Here is a 25,807-nt window from a genome sequence, read left to right on the forward strand (position 1 = left end):
ACATTTTCTGAAGTTCTAGATAATTAAACGGAAACATAAAACTCGTTTTCTTCAGAGATAACGTTAACAGCTCGAGCTTCACCTATCAGAGAAGAGGAAGTGTCGTCATCAGCCCGTCCCTCCCTCGGGCTTCACCTATCAGAGAAGAGGAAGTATCTTTAGAAGTAAAATTTCCCGCGAAAAGTCTCAGCTGTTTCGGTTCATTAGCAATACGTTCGTTTCACAAAACAGTGACAATGGACAAGGAGTTATTTTGTAAGCTTGCGTCCAAAATGGGTATAAGTTCTGTTAAAGTTTTAAGGTATGTAAACGTTGTATCTATTTCTGAAGTTTTAGGGAAAGAGTATAATGTTCTATGCTGATTTGTATTTTGTGCTTTGTTCCAGCACACGAGAACTTCTGGGCTATCAGTGCTAGTCGTCCTAGCTACATTTGTCGTTTTGTATTCAAGCAGTGATGTAGCGTGAGATGAAAAGCATGTGGACACCAGTTAACTTTGTGTTCTTATCCCCAATCGCAGCCAGGCAGAGGAGTACATGCGGCTGGCACAAGTTAAATGTACCGGTCTCGGTAACGCAACGGCCACTAGCAAGGCAATTATTTGCCTCGAGTTGGCAGCAGCTTCAATGAAATTTCCATTCGACAAGGTGCAACTTCTGACGTCAGTACGATTATGCGTTTCAGTGCTCGAGATTATTAATTAAACTTTTAAATTTGTCGCTATTTTGTACTAAATAGGAGTACGCCATCAAACTCTCTGGGTTGAATAAGAAAATCTATCAAAGCAGTCTGAAGTCGTTGGAATGCATGCTCGGCCTACAGTCGCGTGTGGGCCTCGGAGACCTGGCTGTGAAGTATGGATGCACGGACGCAATCAAAATGGCCTCGCAGATCCTTCAGCGGTAAGCGTGTACATGTTAAACGAAGACTACGATTATATCTTTACGATTGCTCTTCTCGATTTTTTTTTTTAATAGTTGTATAGAGGCTGTGCCTATAGTCATTGCCCTCTGTATGAGGTTATGGTTCTCTTTTTAGAGTACGTGTTAACATGCACCTATGTTTTTTTTGTGTTTTTTTTTTTAAATCCACTTTACATTTTCAGCTTTTGTCAAACGCTTTGTCAGATGGACTGACTGGATTTTTTGTTGTAATTATGCACTGTAGTCTATGGGAACCTTACAGATGAGCTTGCCATGCTAGCTTTTTAATGCTGCTATTTGCATTATGTACTGTAGCGTTACAATAGGTTTTACGTTTATATGTTTATGGTATTTATCTGAAGCTTTTATCCAAAGCAACTTGGAATCATGGCTGAGTACAACTTGAGCAATTGAGGGTTAGGGGCTTTGCTCACGGCCCAACTTGGCAATGGTGGGGTTTGAACTGGCAACCTTTTAAATTTGAGCACCTTTCTAACCTGAGTACCTTAACTGGGCCATCACTACAAGTTTTAGACTTTACCTGTAATTATTGGCAGGTTGAGGACAGTGTGAGACCCAAATCTTTAACCTGTAGCGGTTCTGTGTCCAGGAACTTCCCACTGATAAATCTTGAGAATGACTAATGCAAACTGTACAGGACAGCAGATAGGACATGGTCTCTAGCTTTGTGTCTACAAGCTGTTTCTCATGGTGTGCGCGCGCGCGTGCTGGCTGGTGGATGTGCTTCTTGCAGGACATATAAATGATGTATGTTTTTGTTTTTGTCATGTTAGGTATGAGTCCAGTCTACCTACCGCCCAGCAGCAGGACTTGGACCTGTCTAACCCTCTCTTTACCACTGCTGCCCTGTTTATGGCCTGCAAGTGAGTCTGTTGGAGACTAGACGCATCTTGTTTTGCTAACCGATATGGTCATAAACTGCCCTTGGGCTAAATATAGAGGTGTTCTCCAACATATTAGTTTGATGCTTTAAGAGCAATGACAGCAAGGATTTATTGGCAGTAGAGCTTTGAAAAAAGTGGCTCCAGTAAATATTTTCATTTACTGTGCAGGTGGCAATTGTTGAGTCACACACCGTGACCTGCAGTACACAATTCCACTCACCCTCTCCAAGCTATTGTTTAAACCTTTAGATGTGCTGGTTATACAGATCAGAACTGCCACCTGGGGTGCTGTAGGTTCTCCTGCATTTTCCCTAATCTGATTATATCACAAGGCTTGATATGGTGTGATAATAGGCTATGCTAAGACTATGGCACTGTTGGGAGGAGAGCCCTGCTTATGGAACATGAGTCCTAAATACATACTGGTGCTGTATATGGCTTTCTCTGTTTTGGATGTGATGCATGATGAGCTCTCAGCTAATACATATTGTAGACAATATCTATATAGGCAGGATACTTGGATTATTCTAGGTAACTTAAAATTAATGTTCAAATATTGACTTGTATTGGGATGTGAGCTGTAATTTATCAGTGATTCATAATGACACAATTCCATTTCTGTGGTCACATGACAGTTCTGAACATTCAATTTTTAAACACCTGTTATCTTAAAGGTTCAAAATATCATGAATCTAAAACATGATCATTGATTAGGTTGACTGACGGCTACATTTTCTTGCACTTCAGAAAATAAATGTAGCTTGATATGCTAAAGCATATCAAGAATCATGTAATGGTTTAAGCAAATTTTAAAAGCGACTTCTTCTATTAATTCTGATTAACTTATCACCTTTCCTATTCATTTAATTAGTTCTTGTAGTTCTTAATGTATTTAGTTATTCTTAGTTCTATGGCCATGTAAAAGTTTGTCGTACAGTGCATGTATTCTTGTAATAGATGTATGGTGCCTGTAAGTCATCTAGGTTAGTATTTACTAGGTTATCTGGTATTTTAGGCTTACGATGTTACTTCTGGGCAGTGTTGTACTGTAATTTGAGTTTTGAGCTGTGTTTTAGGGGTTTACTTTTGTCTTTGAAGAAGGCTACAGTATTTGCCACTGTGTGGGTGATTTTGTTCAAATACTGTGGAGGGTGGGGGGAAAGTGACATCAGTTCTGACATTTACTTTGAAGGTGCATGAAAATCAGAGTTGACAAGAAGCTGGCATCCTCTTCTGGAACAAAGAAGGCCATCTTTGACAGGCTGTGCTCTCAGCTTCTGAATTTTGGACAGGAGATTTGCAGTGAGTGTAAACCTGAAGAATTCTGTCTTGTGAAGCAATAAAGGTTCATTCCTAGTAACCTAATGAGGTCCAGTCCTCTTAGTCAGGACCACACAGCTAAAATATGCTAATTGATTCTTAAAATGCATTTTCTAGAAATTTTATAGATCAAAGTGATTTTGCTTTGTCATGTTTTATTGCTGCTGTGGTAGGCATAGATGCAGGATAAATGTTACTTGTTTTCTGTTAAAGGTAACATGTGGACTCTTCTCAAAGGGGTTGTTTTTCACCCTTCTGGTTTGAGACCTTTGTTTAAAAAGTTTTATTTATATAATATCCATGATTTAATTTTGACCATAATTCTTTGCTTCAAAGCAAATTACGGTAGGTTTTATGAAACCTGCAAGTTCTGAACATGTATAAGCAGATGGTTTTTAAATGAGATGGAAAAAACAGCCTTACACACACAAATTTACGTCTGCCGCCACTCATACCAACTCTCCTCTTGCAGGTGAAAACTCTTCTGTGAAGGGACTTGTCAAAATAGCACAGAAAAGACAGAAGACTCTCACTGAGACACTGCAAGAAATGGAGGATGGTGAAAAATGACACTGTTAATCTGAACAAAGTTTGTGTATTATGCCAGAATCAAATTACACAAATCGTGTGGTCTGATCCTGGCATTAGATGAATTTCTGTCAATTATTTGTAAGTAGTACAAAGAAATTAATATTAGCCTATGGATGCTTATGTAATGTTTTAGACCCTGTGTACATATTGTGATTTAAGGCTGCATCCAAATCTAAAGAGAATTTGCGTAACTCAGTATAGATGAATCCAGTCTCAGTTTGTGGTGGTGTGTGAACACGTACTGTTATTAAAGATTTGTTGTATAGATGGTGAAAGTTCTTCACTAAAAAGTCAGGAGACACTACACCTCTGAAAGCTAAATTGTATCATCTCTGTGACATGGGTTGTCTGGTTGTATTTTGTGATTTTATCCTAACTGCAACAAGGCAGTATATTGAGCTCTGTCCCTGACTCTCATGTGATCTTGAACTGTGTCTCTATTCTCAGATGATTGGCTGCTGAAATCTCCTAAGCAACAGAAGGTGCAGCATCTAAGGGGGGAGGAGTCTGAGGATGAAAAGAAACAAAATTATGAAGAGTGGAAGCGAAAAATTCTAGAGAATGCCCTCCAAAAAAAAGCAGCCACTTCATAGGCACATGGACTTTGTTTTTATTTCCCCCACACCACCCCCTTCTTAAAGTGGTGTGTGTTTTTGTTTTGTTTTTGTGTGGCACTGTTGACTCTGGGGGTCAGGTAAAATGTATGAGAGCCAAACCTTTGTGTATAGATGTACAGATACTCTGGTTAATCTGCATTCATTGAAATTACTTTTAATGTGTTGGGGATGAATTGGTAGTTTATCTTGGCACTGTCTACACTTCCACAGTGTGGGCCTGAATACCTTGATTATTGTATTGTTCATGTAGGGTTGAAGTGATTCTACACTACAGGGTAAGGTGCTTTTAATCAAGCCCTTCATTACATATGGCTGTCATTTGCATTAAGTGTCTCGTGTTGGTAATGTGAGGGATTCTGTTCTTAATTACCGCAGTGCACTTCAAAGTTTCAGGCACCTACATTTCTTATGATGGTGTTTTGTGTAAAACTGCTTGAATTAATGCCTACAGCACAATTTAGTTTCCATGTTTTAATAAAAGTAAACAGTACATCAAGAATGCTTTATTGCAGGTGTTTTCACACACTGATAAAACCATGCATGTAATTAACATGAACTTTTTACTATCACAGCTCAACTATTAGTAAGATTCTTAATGATAAATGAGTAATGGTGTAAAGTGGGTTAAAGGTTTTCAGTGCTCAAAATGTATAGATAGCAGTAATCACACTAATAATACTGACACCAAACCTTACTCAATGTTATGCCATGTTGGTCTGAAGTGACATTTACTGGAAAAAAAAACCCAAAAACAATTGGGTAAATCTGGAAGGTAAATATTTTGAATGACTCGTGTTCAGGTAAATGACTTTGACTTTGCTGTCAGGCAGCATGCTCCATGTTTGAAGTAATGATGTTTAAAGCAGGATTCTTGGTCATTCTTAGTATAATAACCATGTTCAGCCATGGCATTTCTGCTTTTGTGAAATAAATAAAGCAATCTCTGTTTTTCAATTGTTAAATACTAAACAGTCAAGTTGTGGGTCTTTTTAAGTATGTTTTATTACTGTTTCTATAGTGTCTTGTTAACTGTTGATGTGCAAGTCTCCCTTAAACTCATGAAATCAGTCAGTGGTTAACATAAGGACAAGTGTCCTGGAAATGCTGATTTCACTTCCTGTTGTTCAGTCAGAATGCATCACGTGCCATGTTTTGAGAAAATTCTAGTTGTTTTGGATGGTAATACTTGAAAGCAGTTACCTTTGGCTACTGTTCCAATATACAGGGGGTGCCATTTACTTCAATACATTTCACATAAAAATTACAGGTTCCAAAAGAGTCCATGTGCATTTATTGCATCAGGGACTCATGAGAGGCAGAGGTATTCTGCATATTGAGTCAAAGCAATAAAGCCAAAAGAAAAAAAAAAATCCTTCACAGAAGGGAGAATAACTTCAGCATGTCTCCGCACTCTGCAGTATATACAGTAGTTCCACACATTCCACAAATGGGGTTGTTTTCAGTTTGTGTCCTGGTGATTGTCCTGTAATCCTCACACATTGTCCTGTGATCCTCATGGAGACTGTCATATGAAGGTGGAGGAGAAGAACCACCACTCTGCTCTCTCAGTCCTGTGTTTACATGAGAATCATGGAGTGCTCATGGACCTGCTCTGCTGGAACAGTTTTAGTCTGTTGGCTGCCGCAACAGCATAGAAGTGTTTCTGTGAAAAACAATTAGGTTAACCGGTTAGGTTAAATGATTGATAAGGTTAAACAATTGATTTGTGACCTGGTAATCAAAGGAAACTATATTCAAGCCAACTGACTAGTAGATATATATACCCACTATATCCACACACATAGGTTAATATACTCTAAACCTATAATCTACCTCTAGGCTAGTTCTGTGTACTTGGAATTTTAATGACTAGTGCACAATGTGTCATTTCCAGTGGCATCTTGAATGGACGACCTGGTTTCAATTTGAGTAGATTTACTAGGTAAATGTAGGTAACACCTGCCTGTGATCAGAACCAATAAAAATGATACAGCAACTTTAGCGGTGTGAGGAGTGGTGGGTTAGGTCTGCAACTTATTCCTGACTGTAAAATGTGTGGCATCTGATACAGCTGAAGCATAGGTGCACGTGATCAAGTGATGACAAAAGTACCTTCCACTGCCGCTGAGCTGCTAGGTAGCACTGCAGTTTCAGGTGCGACCTGAGACGAACTCTGCATCTCTTTGCTTTGTCCTCCAGGTTATTCAGCCAGCTGTGCTTCATGCAACCCGCCGCGCTCAGCCGACTGCTATAATAGACACCAGACACACGGGTTATTAGTGGTTATTAATGTTATTAATGTTTATTCAGCCAGCCAAGTAGGTCATTAAGTAAATGAAAGAATAAAAAATGACATTGAGGTGTTAACTAGACTACACTTCCACCAGTAGAATGTTCTCATTTCTGGTACCAATTAAAGTATGATAATCAGAGAGGGTAAGTCACTCAAGAGGCAGCCCTGTTTAATCAGCATTTTGGAAGGAGCACCAGGCTTCTCAGTGTGGACATCCTATTAGTGGTCATTAGGAAAGAGCATACATACAGGTTTAACAATGTCACATCCCCAATGTGTAAGTGTGTGCCTGAGCTTGTGTGCATGTGTTTGTGTGTATGGGTCTGTGTGTTTGAGTTTGTGTGTATGTGTTTACGTGTATAGGTTTGTGTGTGTATGGGTTTTTGTGTACCTGTTTTTGTGTTTGCGTTTGTGTGTTTGGGTTTATGTGTATGTGTTTGTGTGCATGCGTTTGTGTGTGAGCAGAAATAGCAATAAGATATTTCTGCTCACATTAAAACAAAGCTCTCACAAATCTGGCAAATAAAACGTACAAAAAAGAATGTGCTACAAACATGTTTAAAATACAAATTTTGCATATTTAAGTGACTAGAATTGTTTTAAAAAGGCAAAATCTTTATAAAATCAAAAATGCCTTTTTAGGCAGCCACCATGTCTGCTGGACTCTGGACTGTGACATGGATGGCCACAACAGGATTTACACTTCTGGTTCTGGGGATGAACTAAAATACACTCTGATCACTAAAGTACACTCTACTCTACTCATGGCCTGCTCTGCTTTTTGTTTTGTTTTTTTGGGAGGAGCAGTCTCACCAGACAACTTACTGTAACTCTTCTCCAAATTCAGCATAAATAATTGAGTGTCAGGGTGGTGATCCTCTATTGGTAAGGTTAACTCACGCACAAGGGCAAGAGTGTTCTATAAGACTACAGCTGTCCCCTTGCCATAAGTCTTCATCATATCATGAATGGTGGAGCTCTTAAAACATGAAGTGATCTCTGGCTTTTTGGTTCAATTCCAGTGTGTTGTCTGAGGTTTCCTTAGGTGAAATGGTGCTTGCTGAAATAGTTTTAAACTGTGACTAAAGTGACTAAAGACAAAAAGACTGGACAATCAGATTGCAATCAGAAAAAAATGAAAACTCTAGTCTTATTTTACATGTTTTTTTAGACAAAAACACAAATTGCAGAACTTTCATGGATAATTACCATGTATTAAATTAATGTTCACGCTGTGTTGTCCTCTGTGTGTGTGTGTGTGTGTGTGAGACAAGGGGTCATGTTTAGTCACCAGATAGCATTATCACCATTGCGAAAAGTGAAGAATGTTGAGTGTGGGTGCATGTTTCGTCACTAAGTGTACCCTGTCACAGATTACCAGCTCATTAGCAAGCACCCTGCAGCCCTGCCATGCTGGTCTGCCATTGTCTTACGCCAGCTGAACAGTGGGAGAGGCCACGTGCCTCACACAGGCGCACGTGGCACAGCTACAAAAGAGCACCCTTGTATTCACCAGCTGCTGCTGTTCCAGGCCCCAGCCTGTTATACCCAGCTAATTTAAACCCAGGCCTTTGGCAAATGCATCCGGATGTTTGTTGGGGGGTTAGGGGGGTGTTAATTTCCGATTTCAATGTGCTTTCCAAGGTCAGCACTCATCAGTGTGCCAGTCAGGGCAGTTCAGCGTGCCTCTCATCCAGTAGAGAGAGATACATGGTAAAGATGAGGAATTACGCTGTTTGTTTCATAACAAGAAGAAGAATGTTAATATGTGTTAATATGGAAAGGCTTGCATTACAAACAGTATAGAAAGTATACTGAGATTAATGTGAGTTATCCAAGGCTGTGGACGTGGATGGACAGAGAGAGAAGCACCATTTGGCGGGCTGGAGCAGCCTGGAGATGAAATTTTTGGCTTCCTCTGACACATTCTCAAATGCCTCAGCATCAAAGTCCCAGTTAACACGGAGGATGTGGTTCATGGTCTCTGTTTCAGTTTCGCCAAGAAATGGAGACAGGCCACTTAAACTGGAAAACACAAAGCACACAGGAAGAGCACTTTTATGTAATATCCTGTGATTAAGATTGGTCAATTTTAAAAACCGTTTTACAACCGTTTGGGAAAACCGAAGAAACAACCTTGTACCAGCCTGGTGACAAATGCTGATATGTTGCTATATGTTGGCAAACAGTTTTCAGAAACTAATTTAAAAGTAATTGTGTTGATATGCTTTGAAAATGCCTTGAAAATGGAATACTGTATATTGTTAACTTTTTATACTTTTTGGGGGAGGGAAGGTATGCTGCATATAAGTTCACATTATACGTTATGTGCTTGTGCTGTGTGTAGCCTATTCATGTGTATACACTAACATTTGGATAAAACAAAATGGAGAAAAAAGACAAAAACAGGTGGAGAAGAACCAAGAAAAGAAAACAGAATATGATAAAAACCATCCTCTTTAGTTTAGTTGTGTTTAAACAACAGGATAAAATCATCCTCTTTAGTGTAGGTGTGTTAAAAAAAAAGGAAAAAAAATATCCGCTGTCATGGTTGGCACCTACTAGTGTCCTCATGTTTTCTCTGCCTGTTTGTATTTGCTAGTGTTTAGTGTTGGTTATTATCATTACTTGCATTTTTGTTATAGCCTGCATCTCTTTTTTGTCATAGTGTGATTTTGTTTGTTTGTTTATATATTGCTGTACACTACGTGTTGGCTCACTGACCCTGGGCTCTTCTAAAACTCTGATTGTGGATTTGTCCTTAATAAATCTCGCTCTTCTCAGCGTGTGCGTCCCCCTTGTGATCGCTCCACGTTACATCCTCTTTAGTGTAGTGTGTTAAAAACAGGGTAAAATCATTCTATTTAGTGTAGTAAATATGGGCCAAAGTTAATTGTGTTTACTAACAACACATATTAATTATGAGGGCATCACCTATGTAGAACAGCGTAAATTATCACACTTGAGGGACGAGTGGTTCTCAGGCCTGAGGACTGTGTGAAGTGACATTTACTTTCCTTATCAGATGCAGAGAAACTGGTCTGCGATTTTATCTCATCAAGATTGGACTACTGCAATGGTCTTCTAACTGGATGCTCTAAGAGGTCACTAAATGTACTCCAACTTATACAGAATGCAGCAGCCAGAGTCCTAGCAAGGACTAAAAAGTTCAACTACACATTTACTGCATGTGGACTTTGCTTGCTACAGCAAAGATGATTCCATCACAGGACTGGAGCTGCCCATCGGCAACAAAACTCTGGAATAGCTGAGACTCCACCCTAGAACCACTGGAATAGCTGAAACTCCACCCTAGACCCAATGGAATAGCTGAGACTCCCACATCTACACTGACGTTGTTACTTGAATCAAACAGAATGTACTAAATCATGGACTGGTTAGTAGCTGGACTGCCCATTGGAGGATGGATTCCCTCTTGAGTCTTGGTCCTCCCAATGCTTTTTCCATACTCCCAGGGAGTTTTTCCACACCACTGTCGTCTTTGGTTTGTTCATTAGGGATCTGGACCAAGACATTTCTAAAGCTGCTTTGTGACATGTGCTGTAAATAGTGCAATATAAATAAATTTGACTTTGTTATTTAGATGATGCATCAAGTAACATATGAAAGGGCAAGGAAAGTACATTTGCTGCAGGGAAACACGTAATGTTTGTGTGCGTGCGTGTGTGTTTTGCAAGACAGGAGACACAGGTTTCAGCTATCGCTTACTTTGTTGTTGGCTCTGTGATTGGGGTTGAGTAGACATTGTGCTTTCTGAGCCTCTTAGCTTGCTGCCAGAGACTGGTGCTCTATCACTGGGGTATTACTGAGTGCTCTCAGCCTGAGCATACTCTCTGATGTCCAGCTTTTATGGGGCTTTCTATTTGCATTTCTTTTTTGATCTCTCTGACATTAGAAGTCAGAAAGAGCACGGCAATTTCCAATTCAGTGCAGTCAGGTGCTTTGTTTAGTTCTAGGAGTGAGAGACATGCCTTTATACTGCCATCAAAACATTTCTTCCCCTAGAAGCAATGACATTCTCAGGTATGTTTCTATGGGTTCTGACTCACTTTCATTGCACAGATTACTTGGAATGACCTTTATGAAACATATATTGCATATTTTAAAGTAAAGGTCAGCTTTAGGCTTAAACACTACCATTTTGAGCTGTAAGGTGAGATATTATCAATTTAATGCAACCTCTCCAAATGTAAACCTACAGCATGTACGTGATGACACCAACACTCCACATGTCTGTAGGAAATGACACAAAGTCATAGTTGACCACTTCCGGTGCCAAGAACTCAGGTGTCCCAAAGTTCACCTTCAGCTTCTCTCTGGGCCGATACCTGGAGGTCACGACAAAGAGTGGAAGTTAGACATCAGAACTCGAACCCAACCCCACTGCACTGACACACCAAAAAGCACAATGTGCATGTTGTGCTTTTGCACTGTGTATGTTTTCATACAGATAGCCTCAGTAGCTTATCATCAGCATTCTGCATAATGTATTATGGAATCCATTTTTCAAAGCCATTTTGCAGTATACACACAATGCTGTGAAGAGAAGCACATTGTGTGTGAATTTTAGCACATTTCTAAGAGGAACATAAAGCAACAGGGCCAGTGACTCAGAGCTACAGACAAACACAATGTGCATCTTACAGCTGAACTGTTCTCCACGAGCTTGGAAAAACCCAAACATCTTACACATGCTCTCTTCATGTCAGTCTTTTCTGTGACCAGTCATGTAGATGGAGATGCACTGGTGGTCATGGTTACTAAATGTAGTGTGGGGGCAGGATGATACCGCCATGTTGGTGCGATGAATCACAGTGAATTGGTTTCTCATGTAGACAAGAGGGAACTGATAGAGAGTATAATTACAGACAACTGGGGATGCTTTTCTCCCTCTTTAGTATCACAAGCCACCTGAGCTGCAATTCTAGCCATCTGTGTTTGTGAGCAGAAAATGACGAGGACTGTAGAATAGGGTTTCTCACTTACTTTCGAGCAAGTCCAAAGTCTATGATCTTGATCTGGTTTCCAGTGCTGCCAACACACAGTATGTTTTCAGGCTGTTGTAAAAATAAATAAACGTTTGTTTGTGTTATTATTGCACCTGATGCCTTTAGTTACAAACATGAACTGTAAAACTCATGTATTCAAAACGTCATGTCATACCTTGCAATATACATTATGGGGTCACTGAGTAGTGTTAACAGTACAGGGTTTACTCAACTGTGCGCACTGCCATTCTGTTCTGCACATTTTTACCAGCAGTATACGACATCTCTCTGAACCTGTACTGACAAACTCGCAGGACTTGGACTGTTCCTGTCAGCCAGGCCATTACTGAGTCATTAGTGCAGTTTTTACAGGGACACCAGGCGCTATGCACAGCTTCTCGCAGATCTTTTCACCTTCAAGTCTAAATGAAGGATGTACTGCTGGTGAAGATACTGCACCCCCTCACAGATCTGCCGCATGAACACGATGGCATCCAGCTCCGTCAGCTGGAAATGCTCGTCGACAATGCGGTTGAATAGCTCACCACCCTCCACACTACGGAAACACACAACAATGGCGGGGAGTATCTGCATCAGACCGAGCTGCGTATTTGAAATGCTGCGTGTTTTTGTCACATACAGCCAGAATCACCTCCACCTTGCAGGATGATGCAAGGGACCCGTCTTTATGGAGTAGAGCTAATCTTTTAATGCATTACTGACAAATCAGCATAAAGAGTCATAGGCAAATGTGTGTTCTCCTGTCTGGTAAACTGCAGATAAGATGAGGCAGCCTCACTCTGATGTGAAGTAGTATGTGTGGGCGTGTCTAGTTCCCGCTAGCAACGGGAGAGAAGTGAGCTGCTGAAAACAGCAAGTGAAAGGGAATTTGTCTTGCAAATGAGGCTCTAATGGATATCGCCAGATCCAGTATCAAAGACTAATGAACTAAGGTATACATGACTGTGCTGTCTGAACGACAGTAAAACTAGGCTGTATTTCTAATTCCCTAGCCCACATAGGCAATGTAATAATGTTTTTTATCCTTTTCCTTGTCTTCTCTCCCTAGTTTGCTACTTTAGGGAGGACTGTTGTACTTACTACTCCATTATGAGAACAAGGTTCGTTCGAGACTCAAATGCATCATACAGCTGAATGAGGTTGACGTGATTTATCTGGTTCATGATCCCAATCTCATTCTTTACCTCTTCCTGGAAGGGTGGGGAGAGAAAAAGAAAGGGATAAGAAAGAGAGAAAGAGAGAGAATAGGAGGGCAGAAGAGTCAACAAATGAACACCAAAGGAAATTAATCATCACATTGTAGGCTATGATCTTTGATGTCCTTAAATGCCTAAATCTTATTACTGAGGTAGTCTGATTTAAGAGCTGCATTTTCACAAACACATTTTCAAGTAAACATTCTTGAAAGAATGAGGAAAGCATGAAGACAGAATTAACAATTCTAATTTGCACTTATTCAGACCAGAGTGAATCCTAGCCCTAACCCTAACCTGGGGTGAATCACTAAAAGCAGCCCTGGTGTCACAGATTGTGACAATAAGAAGCAATAGTCACAGTTTAGCTCAAGGCTGACAGTCAAGTAAGCCCTGTAACTGCCACAATCAGCTTCTGTGGCTTGCTATCCTCTAAAAATTACCCCAGAAATCTTTTCAGTTATCAGATGCAGGGATCTTGCCTGCCTGTGCCGCTTTAGTGGACTTGCCTTATTCTCCGTGTGCTGCCAGCATGAAAGAGCCATGTACCCGTGGGCAGCGTGTAAGACATGGGCAGGGCGAACGTGTGAAAGAGAGCGCTTTTGATATGTCATCCATGTGCCCCTGCTTTTTGTCTGGAACCATCTGGGAAGCTACCAAGCCTAATTATTCTAATGCTTGATTGGAGGTCAGGCAATGGTGTTGATCTGCTGTGGTCCGTGACAGCACAGACAGCAATATAGGCTTGGGGAGCATTAGATGTCATTCAGTCATATATTGAAAGTTGAAGACGCCGGTATCAGAAAATGTAAACATACCCATTAAAAGTGTGTGCGTGTGTGTGTGTGTGTGTGTGTGTGTGTGTGTGCACTTAGGTGTATATGTGAGCACATATGTTTGTATGTATGAGAATCTTGCTGTAGGTTTTTGTGCTTGAGTGCATGAATCTTGTTTACCATTAGGCCATAAGACAATGAAAGCATTCCATTCGGTGCAGGCGATTATCTGTGTTTGTAGTAGTGTAAGTTCTCATGACTCATCACAAATCATAAATCTGTTCACAGGAACAGAACAAGGGACAGAAGGAGCAGAAGGAAAGAGAGAGAAGAGAAAATAGAGAGAGAATGGGGAGAGAAAAGAGAAGCAGAAAGAAATAAAGGCATACAGAGAGGTGGGCAGGCAAACAAAGAAAATGAGAGAGAGGTAGAAACAAGAAGAGAGGGAGAGAAACAAGCAAGAGATAGGCAGACCAACAGGCAAATACAAAGAATGAGAGCAAAAGCAGGATCTGAAGCAAGAGACAGTAGCGACATAAAAGCTACCATTAAAGAGAGTGAGAGAGAGCATGGTAACTTTGGCTGGGAGCAGAGCAGGGTTTGTGATCATGGCATTTGAGCTGTTCTTTACTCACCCTTTCTTTCATCCCTTTCACTTTTATGATCTTGGCAGCCAGAGTAATACCTGAAGATAGTTCAGCACATTTATGAACCTGGCCAAAACGCCCCCTGCAGGAACACCATAGAAAAACACACAGGACTTAACACACACCTTACAAACACAGTTTGTGTGCTTAAGAATGTATGTCTCTCTCTGTCTGACACAATATCAGTTTATATCGACTGTATGGAGTGATAATGAACTATATCAGTCTGTATTTTTAGTTGAAAGCTCCCTGTGAGTTGATTTCTCGCAGCGTAGGGCAGAGTGCCTGTGGCTAACACAGAATAAAACCCATGCAAACAGACCTGCTTAACACCTGCCCAAAATAAACTGCCCATGACAAGACAAGAACAAGCGGGTGCTTATTTGAGGCTTATGTAGTAGGGCAGTGGGGATGAATTTTTCAGCCTCAGTAGTACATGCTATCTGCTCCACCCACACATTATCACCAACACCCCTCCACCTACCATTCTTGTCCTCTACCAATGCCAACATCTGCCCCTGGATGTTGTGGTAAGTTACGTCTCGGCTGCCAGTCCTTATCGGCATTGCAATAGTGAGAGGACGCAACTAGGCAAATGCCAAGCTGAAAGTGTCTTGATGGCATTAAACTATAATTAACAGCTGAGTCCTTATCACACGGGGGGCTGGAAGGCTTTTGACAAATGGATTACACTATTGTATATGACCTTAAGAGAAATAAACTGATGACACCAGGATTACAAAACTTTACTATACATATACATGTATGTTACTATACATTTACTTATACTTTACTATACATATACATACACCTATACTTTACTATACATTTATTTATACCTATACTTTATTATACATATACTTTACTATACCATATCTATACCTGACTATACATTTACTTGTACCTATACTTTACCTACAGCTCCTAAACCAGTTTTACCTTAGTCATGGATGGCATTATTTACAACATATAGCTCAGTGATTGGTAAAGTCAGTGACAGACACAGTGCTGTGTCTAATTAATTAGTCAATGACAGATTTGTTTCTGTTCTCCAGTGTAATGTATTTAAAATAAAACAATGTCTATCCAGTTAAACAACAGAATGCCAACTTTAATTAGGTTTTTACATCTGTTTTGGATAAATCATATCAGAAGTTTTATACACAGACACCCTATTTGAGAGGACTATAACTTATGGGACATAGTTTGCAAAACTTTTACAGATAATTACTGTTTAAAGTCTTCAACCCAAGGGCAGCAGCAGAGGATGGGTATCTCTCCCAGTGACAATTCTCTAGGCCTGTAACAGTCCTGGTCGTGTCTTGGTGGGTTTGGTTTCAGTCTTACAGCGTTTAGCAAATACTCTTGTCAAAAGAGACATACAATAATGTTTGTCTTAAGGGAAATGTATACTGAGAAGGGTTCTGGACAACTGTTTAACTCAGCCAGTCAAAAACATTACACTCAAGAGACATGACAAACAAGAGACATGGACCTATGCAGTTAAGATGTTTCTGTCCTCATTTATCCTACCTTTCACTGGCACATCATCAATAAAGTATTTGCCTATCATTGAGTTTCCTGGTTCAAGCCCCGATGATACTAGAGCCATCTGCAGGCAGTAGTCCAAGACAGCAAAATAAGTGCTGCCCCCTGGGTGGAAGGGATGGCATTACACTGTCCCTAACACAGCAACACTAGCCAAACATGAATGTACGTGTGCTTTCAGGGCGGTTACTGTTACCAATGTTGGTAGCTATCACATGACAGGAAGGTTAGCTAGCTAATTGTTGAGAATTGGAATGATGACTAAATAGGGAGAAAATCAATTTGTCCTATCTGTCCAAAGAACTCTATAGGCTTTATACTGGTTTATTCTTCTCTTATAGTTTCCTTTCACACATCTATGTCTACATAGCGAGCAGTGTTCTTGATCTGTTCAACAGAAGAAAACTTCATGAGTGAAAATATTGTGTTCTGGCTGTCTTATTATTTTTAGTTGCTATATATAAAAAAGGACTATGTTTCCTATGTGGTTCATTCTATATAGATGTACATACTGACATCCTGTACGTTATCTGTACTAACCGTAGGCTGTATATACCGTCGACGGTACTAACATACAAGCTGACATTCTGTATAGTTATTACGTCATTTCAGATTCAGACTGCTGGAACAAACTACCTGCAGACAGCTATCTACATACAGCTCTGAGCATTAGGGAGATGGGTGTGAACTCACTCAGGGAAGGGAGAGGGAGACAGGTGTGAACTCACCCAGGCGGGAAGAGGGAGACAGGTGTGAACTCACCCAGGCTGGTGAGAGGAAGACGGGTGTGAACTCACCCAGGCTGGTGAGAGGAAGATGGGTGTGCACTCACCCAGGCTGGGGAGAGAGAGACGGGTGTAAACTCACCCGCCCAGCACCTCAGTGGGCTGCACTGTATAGTAGGACTCTATGGGCACCTGCTTGGCACTGACAATGCGGTGTTCAAATGGAGCAGGTTGAGGTGGGCAGTCATCTGGAGGAAAAAAAGACATAATGGAAAACCTGCCAGTGATGGCAACGCACCAACTGGCAAAAGGTGTACCTTGAGAAATAGTCTGTAAACAGGTCATGACACAGAACAGTTCTTACATTAGGCCAGGAACTTTGTCAGAGTGCTACAGTGATTGCAATTACAACTGCTAGTAATAACTGAGATTGCATGAAATTACCTACTTTATTATGTGCTTCAAGGCATACAATAGCTCCCATAATAACTACTATCTACCAACTCGTCTAGATGCAGTCATTAAAAAAGAAGAAAGGAAAATAGTTTGGTTGCATGGATTAAAATCTTTACATACCAATAATCAAAAGATGTGAACTGGAACCTTTGCTCAGACTTGCTGCTTTGGGCTTTGTCCCATTGCACAATGCTGGACTCTCTGTTCCACCATCGCTGAAGGGCTCGGGGTCTTTGTGGAACAAGACATGTTTTTCCAGAACCAAGTCAGCAGACTTGGTTTCCTGGGCAACCAGTCTGGATACTGGCTCCTGCTTAGTTCCTCTTGACTGTGAAGTTGCCAGAGCACCTGACTCCTGCTGCCACATGCCAGACTCCACGTTCTTTTTGAAAGGCATGTTCTGCTTAGAGAGCCATGTTTCTTGGGGGACCTCTCTTTGACTATGCTCTCCAGACTCTTGACTTGCCATCTCATCTTCTCTCTCCATCTTCTTTCTTTGTTCTTCTACTCTGTCCTGCTTCTGTGACTCTAAGGAACCAGAAGATGGTTGTTCTCTGGCGCCAGGGTCTTCTGTGTGCTCTGACACCCTGTGTTGGTTTTGCCAGAAGCACATCATCCAAACCAATGGTTTAACAAGAACTTCAGTAATCATTATTCAACATTGTACTTATCACATATTTTTTATACTGCACATTAACTGTGTACAGAAACAACAGCTCCTTCTGTAGTGCCTCTTTAGTGTAGTTGATCATTATAATTTGACAAATTGTGAATCATATATCATTATAATGTGATAAACAGTGTCATGGTTCATTAGAATGTAATAAACTGTGAGTCATGGATCATTAGAATGTGATAAACTGGGTCGTTGATCATTAGAATGTGATAAACTGTGTCATGGATCATTTGAATGTTATAAACTGAGTCACAGATCACAGTATCATATTAACTCCTGGTAGGTTCTTTTTTACTGCCAGGTCAAACAAACCCCTGGAGAGTTAATTTTCCACTGTATATTTGATCCCAGCTACAGATAACTTCACATAACAACCTTTACTCTGCTGAGGTTTCTTTCTTGTTACAGGACAATGACAAATAGGCATGCATATTAACACCTACTGTTATCCAGCACGCCAGCAAAGGATGTCAATGCCCCATCCAGGATTCAAACCACCCGACCTTTACCGACCATTAAAAAACATCTGAACCACCTTGTCACATCTGACCACAGTGCAGGTCTCTCCAAACTGCCCAGCAAAGCACACCCTTTCTACTACAGCAACAGGGTACTAACATTTGGCAGATATCTTGACTAAATCTACATGTTTCATGAGCATGACACTTGACTCCCTGAGAACTGAACCCACAACCTTAGATGTACAAGCACCATGCTCTACCTGCTTTATCAGGAGAGGTTCTGGCATTACAAATGACTTAACCTGTTATCTGTGGGACAGAACCATCCTTTGTTGTTCTGCATCAACTAAGATTTCTGTAATATAACAATAAATACATTGCTCTAGCAATCACACTGAGAGCACCGTGTCTCTTGAAATCCTTTCATTTCAAACATGAAAAGAGTTTTGAGGTTTAATCTATAAGGTTATATGTTCACATGAAGTGGTCATCACATGGCGATGTCCTAACGATGTGTAAGAATATGTTAATTCTGGTTCTTGCTTGAGTTGTAAGAGTGTGACCCCTCAGTGACGGGATGATTTACAATAATAATCAGGATTATTTGAAAGATGTAAATTACATCTCAGTTCTCAGATGTATGATGGCTCTAATTTTACATATGAATTGCATTTGTTGCTAGTCTTGTGAGAGGGGTTATTGGGGCATATGAGTGTGTCTTGCAGATATCAGCTGCTATGTTATTAAAGTATCCCCATTTATTTGAAGACTAGGAATTGTACAGTCAGAGAGGGAAAGCAACAGGAGGCTATGTAGGGTGATTATCTGCTCTTAATGTCATTCACTGTGTTCAGTATCACATGGCTTGTGTTCACCTACTGCCTGGCCTTTTATCCTGTGATTAGTACACTGCTACATTTCTAAAAAAGATTAGAGAGGGCAAAATGCAGCTAGTTCAAAAAGACAGAGCACTTTTAAATGAAGACACTTTGTGCTGGATATGCCACAAACTGTAATACAGTGTAATTAATAATTTCATAGAGAAAAGCAGCAGTGGTATTGTTGTAAATGTACATGTACATGTAAATGTACAGCTTCTAAATATAATCAGGGAGGTATATGACATCCCCAATCTAAACGAGCTTGACTTTCAACATGAAGGAACTGATCAGTAAATGATGAGTTGAACTGATCAATAAGTGATGAGTTGAATTGAGCATGTTTGAGGAAATAGGGGAGCGGAAATTCATCACAGCAGTAGAACTTGGACTTGTGAACAGTTCCACAGGACTGCTTTTAACCAGAAGATTTAGACACACCTCTCTGGCTGGGAAGCGGTTGTCATGGTGATGATCACTGATGGCGGCACTTCCTGAAATTGGGTCATCTTGGGCTCGTGCTGACTCTGGGGATCGAAAGCCTGAGCTTGTCCGGGCTCTCTGCTCTTAAGTGTCACTTCCTTAACTCTGCGCTGGGATTTGCCTGCAGCTACGTCGCCTACGCCAGGGGGTCGCATGGCCTCTCCTGGCCCAGCTAGGGTGAGGTGGCCTGGGGCAGAACATGTGATTATCTCTTCCTGATGCTCCAACAGCACTGGGAGAAGAAAGGAAGCCTGGAGGTCAGGAACACACTGGAAGAATCGTGGCACTCAATTAACCGAGTTTATTTACATTTATGACAATTAGCTGACACTTTTACCCCCCAAAAAACTTACAATTATGACTGAATAAAATTTGAACAATGGAGGGTTAAGGGTCCTGCTCAAGATCCAAACAGTGGCAAATTGACAGGGGTAGGGCTTGAACTGGCCACCTTCTGCTTACTAGCCAAGTACCTAAACCACAGAGGTGCTGCTACCTATGAAAGCTGCTTTGATAACTGGCATGCATGGTAGCATCCAACAAGTTTAAAGCCAAAACTGGCAACACTTATTAGTATTTCAGTAGCAGTGGAGCTCATGCTTCCTTCTCTCTCTAAGCAGTTTCATAGTCATCTGTCCATTAGATTGGCTATGGTTCAGGGAAACAATCATGTGACAAAATCAAAATATGCTATTGTACAAGGCTACGTATAGCAGTTCACAAGTAAGCACTGAGCACATTTACACATTTCTGTATTTTTCTTCTGCCAACACCAGTTGTAGCCAATTTTTCCTGCTGTGGGTCTCCCATGTCACACGATCATGTCCAATCCCGGAGTTAATGGCTTGCTCATTCCTCCAACCGCCTGTGATCATTTCACATCTATTCTGTTTGCTGCCCACGCGAGATCATAGGGCAGCTCGGTGGAGGAGAGCACCAGCTGCTCAGTTCTGTCTACTTGACCATGGAAGAAGGTAGCACATTACTCTGTCTTGACAAGGAGACAATCTACTCTATTCTTTCAACCCAGTGAGAGCATAGGCGATTTTATTCATGTGAACACCTGGCAACTACAGACTGCAGCTACATCACTGAAGAACCCAGCAAGCCCCAGCACAGACATCTTCATTTCATCACTTAAATTGCTTGTAGCCATCCAAAACTGCCCTGCCTATTACGCATATTTTTGGCACATAACTATTTCTACAAAAGCAGCATATGCCTCTGAGAACATTGACAGAGGCACTGAGGTCCTACCTGCAGTGGCTTCATCATTTATCTCCCCTGGAGTTTGAGTTCCTTTATGGCACCAGACAGCTTTGCCCTTTCCTGTGCATTCGTCTGAGCAGTTTATCTGACAAAGGACCAACAGATGTATCACGGTTACATCTGTATGACCTGCAGAGTATGTGGCAGTATTCCTGATCTTAAATAATGGTAAACAAAATGCAGAACATTAAATAATGGTGAACAAATATATACATATATACATAGAGAGAGAGAGAAAGAAAGAGAGATAGTACTGTGTAAAAGTACTAGAAGAGTACAAGAGTTGTTCTTTTAGCATTAGTAATGACCATATATAATTATTTCTCAGCCTTTTATTAGGATACAACTAGGAAATTTGTATGCAGTATTAATAAAAAAATTAAAAAAACCCAGAATAAACAGCTTCTAGTCTACAGTTTTTAGTGTGAGCTCCCCTTACACTTGAGCAATAGCAGGAAAAGCCTGAATCTAAAGAACTCTGGGAAGTGCTGAGAGGAGTCTGGTATAAGACACCAGAAGATGACTTCCAAAAATTCAGGACAGTCTCCCCAGGAGTTCAGGAAGTGCTTAGTGCCAAGGGAGGTCACACTAAATCCTGACATATGCTTGTAGACATAATTTTGTTCAGAAATTGTTTTTTTGTTTACATATTTACCGTATTTTTTGTTTGTATCTTAATAATTATATATGATCACTATTGTGACACAGGCGGCACAGAGGCAAGATCGAGCCAAGGTGCTCTTTATCTCTTTATTGTGACAAAACCACAATAAATATAAGGCACTACTTGTTCCAACACTCTGCGTTGCGACGTACAGGGTGGAGGTGAGTAGTCTGGCATTCTATTAATGTGCAACGCTTTCTCTAGGGAACTGTGGGTTTAAGTATAGAGAGAAAACAAGGGACAGGTGAAGGTGATTAGTAGGCAGGAGATCAGGAACGAGGCTGGTATGTAGTGCGATCCCTAGCAGGAGTGGGCAAGTCCTTCCTTCTGGATGACCAGCCAACTGTGACAATTATAGAATTGTTAAAAACAACAAATCTAATGGTGGCATAAGACTTATGCAAAGTACAGAGTATAGATTGTTATAGTGTAGATTGTTATACACACACACACTATTATACTGACACGAAGTGGCCTGTTTCACAGATTCTATACTGAATCTATTTCAAACATGGACGCCTGTGGGTGACCTGCTCTATTTGGTATATATTGGTTCTACAAAGCAATTTGTTTCTTAATCTCATGTATGCTGAGCTTTATAGAAAAAAATGTAAACATAATAAACAAGTGTCACTTTCATAAGTATTGTTTGCTACTATTTGGTGGTAAAAATGACTTATTGATCCTTTAATAAAAGTGGTTGAGGCAAACATGAGTGGTTGTCATGTGGGTGCAAAAATGTTAAACCCAGTGTTCAAATCTGCAGGGAAATGTGGAACAGCTGGTTTTAGAAGCTAAATAAATAAATAAAAATCAAGGTAGTAATTTGTCATTGTGGCTGACTCCTTGCAAGCCTTTTGAAATGCCTGGATCAGACTGAACAGAGCCTTTTAGTCATCTCTGAGAACTGAAAATTACATGGTGTCACAAAGATCCAAGTCACATTTGGCAATTATGTTTTGCTAAATGATTCCATTCACATTTTTGCAGAATAAGTTTTATTTTCTACTGAGTGTTTATACTGCTTAGGGTCTGGCTTGTCACACACTCCATTTAACAATGCAGTTTGAAAAGATTGGGCGATCAAAGTGAGGCATCCCTGTTTACCACTTCTATCTGCTCAACCAAAAGGCCAGCAGTAATCAGATCTGCCCATGGAGAGGGACTTTAATACTCACACATTTTTTACTTCTCTAAAATCCCTTCAGGATGAAGAAAGTGGTCATCTTTCTAAAACTGACCCAGGTCTACCTTTCCTTTACCCAAATACAGTCCTCATCTATCTAACCAGCAACCACAAACCTGGTCTCAGATCAGCACTACTGTGTTTTTTGTTGTGTCACATTATTGCTATATTCATGCTCATGTGAAAGCATTAGCTTTGCTTTTGTTTGGGGGTAGCAAATTATTGTATTTTTTATTTTATTTATTTTTTTTTTTTGCACCATTACATACACCATACTAGAGCTGTCTAGAGTAAGCATCTAAGCATATGTAATAAACCCTACACCAGATTACCATATATCACACAGACCTGAGTTTGATTTGATTTGGTTACATAAGAGTTGGACAAACTTAGGTACAGCTGTAATAATGTAGTCATTCAGCACACCAAACAGCGTATCACCAGATGGGCCTATCCAGCCTCTCTGCACTCAGAACAGCAACCAATGAGCCATGTTAATTTGGCCACAAGACTTTAAACTCAAAGTTCAGAAGTCCGATTAAAAACTGAATATGCTAGAATGTCTATTATACTGAAGAATGAATAAAAAAAAACCTAATCTTTTTGAAAACTTTTTTTCAAATATATCACATGTAATTTCCTTCTAAAAGGCACTGACAGTCAAACAGCTCAGACCACAAACCAGTATTACGCAGCATTACCCTCAGTTTTGGAAAGGGGGTTGTCAACCACAATAACTCAAGCATTAATATTACACAATGTGTAAGCCACACAAAGTCACCATATGACCAGAAATTCACTGACCTCTTCCTCCTCCACCACATCTAGAAGGCCTTGCTTCTTCCACAGCACCATGCCACTAAGAATGAATTCCATGATTTTGGAGCTGCGAAAGGTGTCTTCCATGTGCCCAAATGCTTTCTCCAGCCTGGACACGGAGTTGTCAGTGTGCTCCAGCTCCTTGCTCTGCAGCTGACCTTCTCGCTGCTGACTCTTCAGCAGCGTAACCATCTCACTGCACAGGGCTCGAACCTCTGTGCACACTGCTGGGTCATCTCGTCCCTGTCCTGTGTCTTCATGAGTAGATTTTACAGTATGCTGTCCTAACACATCCTGTCTGAGTTGTGCCAGGCTTTGATCCAAAGCACCCAATCCCTGACACACCGAATCCAGCTTCTGGAACATGGCTGTCTGCATGCTCACCACCTGGTCCACCCTGCCCTCCAGGAGGCTCAGCTTTTCCTCCACGGTGCCCAGAAGCTTCGGACTGACCTTCTTTGGTCTCTCTGATGCAGCCCTGGCATTGTCCAGTTTTGCCCCCTCGTACATCTTGGCGATGCAGGTGGCCAGAGTGGCCTGTTTACTCATGACTGGAGTGGTACACTGTCAGGACGCTGGTGCATGGATGAGACAATGGAAAAGGAAACAGCTCCGAGTCCTTGGGTTTACGGTGAGCAGGACAAGCAGGTCAACTATTTTGGTCCTTCCGATCTCACTTCTCCCCTGGGTCTTTATGAGGTTCCCAACTCCTCCCCCCAATCAAAACAAGTTCAACCACACTGTGGTCAGTATGTGCTATAAACATGACACCACTTAAATAATCACCCCCATTCTGGCATCTTATCTTGGCACTTCTATTTTTCCGTCCCCCCTCTTGTGCTCCCACCCCCCCCCCACTTTTCTCACAAGCTTGCTCTGGCCCAGAGAAGCTGTCAAATTTCCAGTACTCCTAGTTTTGATTGGACTGCAGTGTAAGGAACGATTACCTCCCATAAATATCATTATGCACAGCTCTTTGGCTTATTGGGAGAGGATTTACAGCTAGAATATCACAGTCTGTTATACCAGAAGCCTGTTTCTGTAATAGTGTATGGTGCAGTCAATGAATACGTGGACAATGACACTTTTGTTATTTCGGTTGTACATTTGGTTGTGAAATTAAAGAATGATTAGTTTATCAACTTTAATTTGAGAATACTTTCATCTTTACTGAGTGACCCACACAGAAATAGAGCATTAAATAATTACATTTACATTTACATTTACATTTACGGCATTTAGCAGATGCTCTAATCCAGAGTGACTTACAAAAGTGCTTTGTCATTTACTCATAGAATACATCCTAGCCAGTACAGCAGGTTAGAGTCCAATATACCAATTAAGTAGAATAGTGTTGAAATACAGGTATCACAACTGATGCCTAGAAGTACAAAATACATTAGGTAAGTGTAATAAACAATAAGTGCTAGAGTTTGTTAAACAACATCAGTGTAATAAACAATACCCTACAATAATTATTAATTTAGTTAGTCAATATGGGAGCAAGGTCAGTTGAACTTTATTTAAGATAATAGTTAAACAGATTAAGGTAATATGTTCAAATTATAGTCCACTGAAATGTTAAAAGGGCTATGATTCCTATATGATTCACTCAATATACAATACTGCATATCTAATTAAAGATGACAATCTGTTTTCATTTCAATTGGACAAATTAACATAGTAAACAGTGTACTGTGTGTACCACTGTGTGGGCAGTGGTAGCTCAGTGGTTAAGGTACTTGACTTGTAATCAGAAGGTTCAAGTGCCACCACTGCCAAGTCTCCACTCTCAGGTGACTTTTCCCACCACTGCCTAGTTACCACCCCTGAGAAAGGCCCTTAACCCTCAATTGTTCAAATTGTACTCAGTCACAATTGTAGGTTGCTTTGGATAAAAGTGTCAGGTAAATGTAAACAGTGACTTAAATAAGATCATAAAGCATCCATGTAAAATATATCACTGGCAGTTTTGTGTGGAATGACTGCACTGTCACCCTAACTGCAATAAGTGCAGTATGTAGATGTACATTCTACAGTGGAAGGAAAACCTAACAGATATTTTACATGCAGTGCGGTCTCACAGGTCTTATACCGTAGGCCAAATGTAAGCTGCAGACTTTATTTATAAATCCCTCCCTAGTGAGAGTATGATTCTCTGCCCTGCGCTGATGCCAGAGCCAAACAACATGCTCTAGAGTGGTGTTATGTAATGGAGAAGCTGTAGAAAGCCACCAGCTGGGCTCTGACTGGCCAATGCAACACGTCTCTGTTGTGAGGGATAGCAGTGGGAAGAATTTGAGAGTATGGGCATCTACAGCATATATAGATATACATATACAGCACA

General features: G+C 40.7%; 2 protein-coding genes across 3 annotated transcripts; one reads left to right on the forward strand and one right to left on the reverse strand.

Annotated features, from left to right (window-relative positions):
- Nucleotides 1–184: 184 nt before the first annotated feature.
- orc6 (origin recognition complex, subunit 6) lies at nt 185–5,714 on the forward strand. Of its 2 annotated transcripts, none has more exons than XM_027028292.2 (7): nt 185–301; nt 521–647; nt 739–902; nt 1,718–1,807; nt 3,021–3,130; nt 3,621–3,707; nt 4,187–5,714. In XM_027028292.2, exons 1-7 carry the CDS (start codon nt 237–239, stop codon nt 4,330–4,332), a joined length of 789 nt encoding a protein of 262 aa, XP_026884093.2. In that variant the 5' UTR covers nt 185–236; the 3' UTR covers nt 4,333–5,714. The 2 variants fall into 2 exon arrangements, with proteins under 2 accessions (XP_026884093.2, XP_026884094.2); XM_027028293.2 differs by having other exon boundaries at nt 3,621–3,737; nt 4,187–4,237.
- Nucleotides 4,813–24,160, reverse strand: mylk3 (myosin light chain kinase 3). Its single transcript, XM_027028291.2, has 13 exons — nt 23,446–24,160; nt 20,780–20,876; nt 19,481–19,754; nt 17,145–17,611; nt 16,711–16,816; nt 14,284–14,377; nt 12,760–12,869; nt 12,073–12,214; nt 11,657–11,727; nt 10,870–10,998; nt 8,522–8,674; nt 6,469–6,604; nt 4,813–6,019 (listed from the first exon to the last, which is right to left on the reverse strand). The coding sequence occupies exons 1-13, from the start codon at nt 24,007–24,009 to the stop codon at nt 5,945–5,947; spliced, it is 2,418 nt and encodes an 805-aa protein (XP_026884092.2). The 5' UTR covers nt 24,010–24,160; the 3' UTR covers nt 4,813–5,944.
- Between the last annotated feature and the right edge of the window lie 1,647 nt (nt 24,161–25,807).

Source organism: Electrophorus electricus, chromosome 21 (assembly GCF_013358815.1).
Source record: "Electrophorus electricus isolate fEleEle1 chromosome 21, fEleEle1.pri, whole genome shotgun sequence".
In the NCBI taxonomy this organism is placed as follows: domain Eukaryota; kingdom Metazoa; phylum Chordata; class Actinopteri; order Gymnotiformes; family Gymnotidae; genus Electrophorus; species Electrophorus electricus.

What these genes read in the sequence shown, in the direction of transcription:
- orc6 (XM_027028292.2), top strand. Translation starts at nt 237, where the DNA reads ATGGACAAGGAGTTATTTTGTAAGCTTGCGTCCAAAATGGGTATAAGT. An exon ending in TGAAATTTCCATTCGACAAG is followed by an intron (nt 648 to 738) that starts GTGCAACTTCTG and finishes TGTACTAAATAG; the next exon opens with GAGTACGCCATCAAACTCTC. An exon ending in ACTGCAAGAAATGGAGGATG is followed by an intron (nt 3,708 to 4,186) that starts GTGAAAAATGAC and finishes CTCTATTCTCAG; the next exon opens with ATGATTGGCTGCTGAAATCT.
- mylk3 (XM_027028291.2), bottom strand. Translation starts at nt 24,009, where the DNA reads ATGAGTAAACAGGCCACTCTGGCCACCTGCATCGCCAAGATGTACGAG. An exon ending in CCCACTGAGGTGCTGGGCGG is followed by an intron (nt 14,378 to 16,710) that starts GTGAGTTTACAC and finishes GTGTTCCTGCAG; the next exon opens with GGGGCGTTTTGGCCAGGTTC. An exon ending in TCCTTCATTTAGACTTGAAG is followed by an intron (nt 11,728 to 12,072) that starts GTGAAAAGATCT and finishes TTTTTACAACAG; the next exon opens with CCTGAAAACATACTGTGTGT.